General features: G+C 32.5%; 1 protein-coding gene across 3 annotated transcripts in view; it reads left to right on the forward strand.

Annotated features, from left to right (window-relative positions):
* LOC115881477 (transcription factor GATA-4-like) overlaps positions 1–5,831 on the forward strand; it is a 118,973-nt gene extending 113,142 nt beyond the window's left edge. For all 3 annotated transcript variants that reach the window (XM_030898966.1, XM_030898965.1, XM_030898967.1), the window contains exons 8-9: positions 3,604–3,733; positions 4,691–5,831. In XM_030898966.1, the coding sequence (XP_030754826.1) occupies positions 3,604–3,733; positions 4,691–4,992 (432 nt within the window). In that variant the 3' untranslated portion in view covers positions 4,993–5,831. The remainder of the gene's footprint in view (positions 1–3,603; positions 3,734–4,690) is intronic.
* The last annotated feature ends 2,701 nt before the right edge of the window (positions 5,832–8,532 follow it).

The following is an 8,532-nucleotide window of genomic DNA, read 5'->3' on the forward strand; positions in this document are numbered from 1 at the left end:
GATTACGAAAGGCGGTCGCCAGAAGAACGGCTCCTTCCCATAATTGCTATTTTACCAACGAGAACTGACTATTTATAACCACGAAGTTGCACGAAAGAGATTTGATTGCATTGCTTACAACTTCCATGCGGAGGGTGTTAATCTTTTGTTGTTATATTATATCAAAAAAAAAAGATTAACCCCAAGTTGTAAGCAATGCAAGCGAATCTTTCGTGCAACTTCGTGGTTATAAATAGTCTTTCTTTCTCTCTTCTTTGCGGAGGGGGTTAATCTTTTTTGATATAATATAACAACAAAAGATTAACACCCTCCACATAGAAGTTGAAACCAATGCAATCAAAACTCTTCCGCGTAACTTTGTGGATATAGGTAGGTAGGTATATTTAATTATTTGTCGATCTCATAATAGGAAATTTATTTAAAATCCCTAATCACCCGAAAAATAGAAGATATGGCAACGTTGTAAATTTTCAAATTTCTAGATTAGGTTTAGAATATATTTGTCTCTCTCATAACATAGGAGAGAGAAAGAAGGATATATCAAATGTCAAACTTCCATCTGGTCTCAATTTTCTTTGTTATTTTGTTAGGAAAAGTGTTTTTCAGTAAAATTTTGGACATTTTTCTATCCCCAATCAAGTGCAGCTTTTAGATAAACTATAATATAACGGAAATATAGTGAAATTATTACTTTATAGGGCCGAAATAAAGAAAAATTCAATGTTGAAATAATTTTCCGTTTTTCTGAAAAACGGTATGAGACCGCCAAGAAAAAAGTTCAGATTCGTAATCTACGACCTCAAAATAGTGTGTATACCAATTTTGGTGAAAATCGGACGATTTCCAGTTTTCCCAATAATTACCGAAATTTTTAGGTGTTACCTGTAAAATAATAAAAAATGTGTTTCAATTTTTTATTCATTTTTACCTTGCCCCCCCCCCCTAAACTTCATTCTTCCGGCGCCTATGAATCAGATCAAAAAGAGGACTGTTTCTGGAATAGAGGACGGTTGGGAACCCTATTTTAACCCCCTGTAGCTACGAATCAAAGCAGAATTGGATTGGTTGATATAAAAATAAATCTTATTTTACGTGAGGAACTTCCCCACGAGAGATGGAACATGTTTTTGAAACACCCTGTATATGTTTGTTTAATTTCAAAATAGGTAAAAAACAAGCTAGATAAATTAAAGGAATTCATGATAAATTTAAATTATATTTGGACTGTTTACATTAAAAAAAACTGGAGAACGCCGACTGAGATACCTGGAGATAACGGCACGGCAGCGGCGGCGGCGGAGCCTTCTGTCAGTGCCGTTTTTTTGAGTCTTTAATTATTTTATTCAATAATATATTTTGTATGTGGTTTGTATATCTATAAAAATTTTAAATAGAGTAACAGTGCTTTCAGATGGAGCGGACCGTACGCGCAGAGCGTCCGCACGGATGTTCTTTCAAGATAGCTCATCCGGACGGAGCATACGCGACCCAGGTGAAATTGTTCATATAAGCTCATGGTACTTGCTCGAAGTCCATTGAAGTTCCATTTGAAAGCGCTGTAAGATAAGATCTAATTCGACTTTATTTATTTAAAAAATTAGAAATTTAAGTAATTAAGATTTAAATTATTAATTTAAATCTACATTTAAATGCCAATAACTAACCTGGAATATATATTGTAAATAATATATCTGCATTTCTTCATTTCTAGAGTTGTATATTTTTTCAAGGTATTCAATTCGCCACATTATTATTCTATGGCTTTCCATCATTGCAGCACGCTTATTAATAATTTTTAATATGTATATAATTTTAAATCTAATTCCTAGCTTTTTAAACCTTCGCCGTAATGTGCCTTCTGAACAGAGTTTTTTTTAATTATTTCTATGGCGGGAACTTTATTATTTTCATATTTGCCATAAGTTAAGTTTCTTAGTAGTCTGGATAGTTCAAATTTCTGGATTTTTCTATATCGAATCGTTCCTTTCTTTGTCGATTCCCTTTATTTATGAGAGTACCGTAAGGAACTTCTGAGAGCATGGCCACCTTTTTCAACACACTCGATTTGCCTCTCTTATCTTCTATGTATCCTATATTTATGTAAAGAAGCTTGTTTTACATCTTTAATTCCGTTCAGCAGAAATAGCGCATAATTTACGTTTGAGCCGTTAATAACTCGACGAAAAGTTCAGTACGTTTATTCATTTTTCATAAAATTTTCATGTTTTTATAAAAGAAATCACTAGTAAATCTTTGTATATGAGATTTACCTACTTTGGCTAACTTACCTATACTATTTTAGAGAAGACAAAATTGCATCTTTTTAGTTAGGATGCATTATTAACATTATTACAAATAAAGGAAAGAATATTTATTTTTATATAAAAATGGGATATGGAATCTGAGCCCCTTGAGATTCGAGGCAATTGTTCCGCGGAGCCGCGGTGTATACGCCACTGGTTAAATAGACGCTCCAATCCTTTTGATGGTTCGCCAAAGGCTCCGGAGAAAATGGAGACAACGCCGTCCGGCTGGGCATAGGCTCGGCTCGAAGCTCAGACCCCGTCCCAATATGACGAGTCAACCTCAAATCCGCTTGAGGTTGACTCGTCTCGGGTGTCTCTCGCACTCGTCTCGACATATTTATACGCAGCTTAATATAGCTTTAATTTACTCAGGTGTTCATTGAGAAGACAGTGTCTTTTATTAACCCTGTGACAATCCAAAGTGTTCTTACTTAATTCAAGGAAAATATTTGATTTTTTTCGGTAGTAAGTTCTGAGAAATTTCTTCGACTGTCTTAGACCGTTGGAAGGTTCCCATTCCAGGTTACGGATGAAGCCTTCTAGTTTCATGAATTCCGCTTTAACTTGGTTTCCACTTGGGAAACCGAACGGTTCTGGTCCAGTTAGTGTAATGTTAAGGCATAGAAGACAATGAGAAAGCAAATTATCTATCTAGAGATGTAGCGAAGACTCCACTAACTGGATCTGAACCGTTCTGCTCCCTAAGTGAAAACACGTGAAAACCAACTAAAAGCGTAACATACGAACTAGGAGGACTCCATCCGTAACCTGAAATGGGAATCCTGCAACAGTATAAGACACTCGAAGAAGTTTCTCAGGACATACGACCGAGAAAAATCAACGATTTTCCTTGATTTAAGAAAGAACAATCTTTGGATTGCCACGGGTTTTTAACAGGACATTATCTCTTCAATGAATACTTCAGTAGATTGAAACTAAGTAGCAACGGCGAATGCAAATTCTATTGGGAAAATGGGGAAACACCAGAACACCTCATCACTGAGTGCGCCTAGACGACAACTATTCGTGCCATAAACTTTGGTACGACTGATATAGGAAATGAAGATCTACCCTCTGTAAAACCGTCTCAATTTTTTTTAGGTCCCTGTAACTGTATGATGAGTTTTTGTAGATCGTTTGCTTTTTCATAAACTTCTATCCCTTAGTAGGCTGGCACCCAGATTAGGAGAACTATATTTCCTTTGCCTTTTTTTCTTGCCTAATAAACTTTCTTGTATAAAATGTTATTTATTAATTTGTTATTACTATTATTATTATTATATATTTTTTGTTTCAGACGAGAAAGAGAAAGCCCAAGGGTAGTAAGTCGGGTCAATCAAACAACGGCGGTCAAATAGCTCAGAGACATGGAATTAATAACAATAGGATTAAGGTGGAGAAAATAGTCAAAATTGAATCATCATTGGGTAACTATTTTAATTAATTTGAATCCATAGCTATAATTTCTTAAAAAAGAAGAAAAAAGATTAAACGGCTCAGCCCTCAACAACTCGTAACCGTATACACCAGTGTACACCAGTGCAGACACGCACACTGACACACTCACACAACCACACCTACACTAGTGCAAACTGATGTAACTGCCTTCAGGCTTCATCAGTACGGTAAGGAATCAGGAAGCGAAGAAACCGACAAAAAACCAGGAAGCAAACGATGCAACGAGGCACCGTGTGCAACCCAGGAGATGGAAAAAAATTGATGAAGAAACGAAAATAAAAGATGGTAAATAAAAGGAGCAAACGGGAATTTTTCTCCATCTCCTGCTTCCTTCTGTTCCATCTGTTTGCTTCCTGTTTTTTTTATGTTTTGGGATCGGTTTCTTGGCTTCCTGATTCCTTACCGTACTGATGAAGCCTGAAGGCAGTTACATCAGTTTGCACTGGTGTACACTGGTATATACGGTTACGAGTTGTTGAGGGCTGAGCCCTTTAATCTTTTTTCTTCTTTTTTATACACTTCCCTCACTATTTCTTTCTTTTTCATATAATTTCTTATTTATTCTTAAATTTTCTTCAAGATTCTCTCTCTTCAAGTCTCATTTGCATGTCTCAATTTCTTCGAAAGTCCTTCTATAAACTTTTCTTTTGAAATGACAGTTTCGTAAAGATTCCACCTAAAAATAATAAAATTAGAGAAACAAAAACAGAATCTACAAAAACAATTTTTTGGATGAAACAAAATTTAGAGACAATATACACTAGCTACTTTGGACGATTTCTCCTAGGTTATCATTAAAAGGTGATAAATGTAAATGGGCCATCAGCTAGACAATAAAATATTATTTGACATAAAAAAATAAATGAAAAAATTAATAAAAAAAAAACAAAAAAAAATACCATAAATCCTTTCTTTATATTTTTCAGATCAATTTGGTCTTACGCACTTACAACAAACCACACCCACAAACTTCCTCTACAACCAGGGATACCAACGACTCAGTCCCACCTATTCATCACAATCCCCACAAAATCTAACGCAAGCAGACTACAGCGTCCTACATCACAATACAAGTCCCAGTCCACAATCGAATACGTCAGACTTGCACTCCGAGTCGCCTCATTCGCCACTTATTTTGCACAACAACAATAACAACAACAATGGTAAAGTTTTAATTAATGGAGAGCACACGTATGAAAGACCGACGGTTGTGTCTATATCGTCCTAGAACCGCATCACGAAATTTAATTTAATTCTATGATATTTTATGTGTTACTGAAGAGACATTAGTGAATATTATTGAGGGGTTTGATGTTAAAAATCCTGTGTAAATAATTTACACAAACAATTTGGGATACACTATCCAATATGTCATCTTAGAAGGTGATATATTTTTTGAGAGAGTGTTTTTGGGACATATATGTATTTGAAACTGTGTAAAAAGTGTACACAATCAACCATTGATACTATTCTAAATTCGGTAGCTATAAAGCTACAAGGTACAAAGTTTCTTTGATAAAACATCGTCAAAGTAGGCGTAGAAATATTATTTTAGTTCGAGTATTATTGTCTATCGTTGAATCTTTCTACGGTGACTACTATACTATATACTAAGTTAATTTCAACATAAACTTTAAATGATTTAAATCTTAAGTCCTTGACTTAAATCATTTTCTCTAAAGTTAAGTCATTTTCGTAAAGACTTAAATCAATGTAATATAATTTAAGTCATTTTTATGTCAAGACAGTGAAAATTCAGATGATGTATCATAAAATTATATAAAAATCTGACAGCCTTTTATAAAAAAAATTATATCTTTTTAAAAAATTTAGCCTTTTTCTAACGAGTTAATTCTTTTACTATTTCGTAATAAAGATTTAAATCACAAATTATTTTGTCTTAAGTCAGCTTTCGAAAAATGACCCAAAATCAAATGACTTAAGTCATTAAAAATACTTAAGTTTCCTGTGAGCTTAGAGCTCTGATGTACAGGGTGTCCCACTAAGGATAGCTCTCGGCTGTATCTCGGAAAGTATTAGCCGTAGAGCCTACGGAAAAAAATATTTATATCTAAAGGGGCTATGAGAAATTGCTGGAAATTATTTTCAAGTTTGTAAAACGGCCGCTAGAGGGCGCAACTGCTATGGAAAATAAGAAAATAGAATTTTTACAGAATTTTGTCTAGATAATGAGTACTGTAAATAATAGCTTCATAATCTTCAATAAATTTTGAATTTTTTTTTGTTAGAACCATTTTCCCCCATCTGCTAAAATAAAGTGGTGGGGGAAGGTTAGATCTATCTTTATATAAATGTTAATAACTCCGGACTGGATGATCAGAATCCAACAAACGAGGGCTCGTTTAAAAGAGAGTTTCTTACTCTATATTATACCATAAAAATAATAATAATAAGGTTTTGAACGTAGACGCTAGGGGGCGCTTTCTTACAATTTAACAAACATAGCGCGTTTTTTCAAAAAATTAAATACAATAGTATATGTAATTTTAGCTCATAGTAAAGAGTAGTAAAAGCTTAAAAAGTCAGCGAAAACCGCATCTTGATATCTTCTTTCAAACCGAAGATATTAGCAAAATTATAATAAATACCAAAAAATAAGCTCTTAATTACCTTATTTTTATAACACGGTATCAGTAGCCCTCTTGATTATGCCCATTTGAACAAAAAAATAAGATAAAACAGTTAGTTTATTTTAAAATCGACGATATACCAAAATACCATAATACCAGATGTATTCATATCTAATAATTAAGATATTAATAACATTGAACTAGAAACGATGATTCAGTGAAGTCATGGTAGGTTTTGAAAAAAAGTTGTTTTTGACGTAATAGTATAAACGTCAAATTGTTATTAGATCAACATTTTGATAGTCTTTTATCTTTTGATTGCTTTTTCAAAATGCCAAACTTCAACCAAACTTCAACTACTTCAAATAATAAAGGCATTTTGAAAAAGCAATCAAAAGATAAAAGACTATCAAAATGTTGATCTAATAACAATTTGACGTTTATACTATTACGTAAAAAGCAACATTTTTCCAAAGCCTACCATGACTTCACTGATCATCGTTTCTTGTTCACTGTTATTAATATCTTAATTATTAGATATTAATACATCTGGTATTATGGTATTCTGGTATTTCGTTGATAATAAAATAAACTAACTGTTCCTATCTTATTTTTCTGTTAAAATGGGCATAATCTAGAGGGCTACTGATACCGTGTTATAAAAATAAGATAGTTAAGGGCAAATTTTTTTGTATTTATTATATTTTTGCTAATATCTTCGGATTGAAAAATTATATCAAGATGTGGTTTTCACTGACTTCTTAAACTTTTATTCCTTTGCCGTAGCAGTTGCGCCCTCTAGCGGCCACTCTACAAACTTGAAAATAATTTCCAGCAATTTCTCATGGCTTCTTTAGTTATAAATATTTTTTTTCTCAGGTTCTACGGCCAATACTTTCAGAGATACAACCGAGAGCTATTTTTAGTGGGACACCCGGTACAAGCTGTTGTATATGAAATATTCGTCGATAAAAAATGTTGACGCTGTGAAAGACTTGAGTGACAGATATAATAAAACTCGAACTGAAATTGTATGTCTAAACTCACTGCGATGGCGATTTTGTTCAATCAAAAAACAATAGTTAAAAACAGCTGAAGATTGATGGTCATCTTCAAGTGTTTTTAGTATGTTCACGTCAAAAAGCACTGTGAACTGTGATAGAAAATAATCACGTATAACAAAAAATGTTTATTTTTTACATCACACTGTCACTTTTTCTACATGATTTAGTGCTAACATTTTGATTGTATGATTTACCCTCAAAAATTGAGATTCGTTTTAATGAAGTGAAACAGAAACACTACATTTTTCTAAAAAATCATGACATACATAATAATATGTATTTTTTCTTTAGAGTTGGGGTTTATTATTGCCAAACAAGTAACTTAAATTTTGCTATATACAGGGTGTTACATAAATAAGTGTAAATATTTAACTATTTTTAAGGGTACCTATTTGCACTTATTTAAGGAACAAACCCTGTATTTTTATTAATAAACCTTGAGTTTGGAGATCATTGTTTATGAGATTTCTCGTAGATATAATTTAAGCTGTTACATATAATATATTATAAATATAATCTTTATATATTTTTTTCTTGACAACATAAATGTTTATTATTATACGCGTGATTATACGTAAGAATACTTTTATCAAAGGAGAAAATCCATGACTCAATTTTCCAAAAAAATTACTCTTAGCTCACTAGAATAAGAAAATATTATATATTGTAAAGAAAAGATATTCGAATAGATTAAGTACAAAATCATTTTTGTAAATATTTAGTTGTTTAGAATGTAAACAAGGTAAAAGTTCTATGCAGAGAGACCAAAGATATTGTTCCAAATTTCAATGTAGAATGTACAGGGACTACCAAAATGTTTTCACTACCTAACTGGAATTTTTTTTCTTATTGAGTAATTAAAAATATTTTATGTAAAATCGTTAACAAAAAATATTGAGTTACGTCATTCACTTGAACTTCTATTTTGCAAATGAATTTTAGAAAATTGACAATAGATTTGCATCCAACACCACTTTTTTTCAGACAAATTTTTTCCATTGTGATTTATATAGAGCATACTGTATACAGTATGTCCTCGGATAGTTTTTACCAGACAAAAAAAACTTTTTTATTATTGACATTTTGAGAAAAACGCATTCTTCATAAAAATTC

The sequence above is a fragment of the Sitophilus oryzae genome, unplaced genomic scaffold, assembly GCF_002938485.1.
Source record: "Sitophilus oryzae breed Bouriz unplaced genomic scaffold, Soryzae_2.0 scaffold_172_pilon_pilon, whole genome shotgun sequence".
Classification (NCBI taxonomy): domain Eukaryota; kingdom Metazoa; phylum Arthropoda; class Insecta; order Coleoptera; family Curculionidae; genus Sitophilus; species Sitophilus oryzae.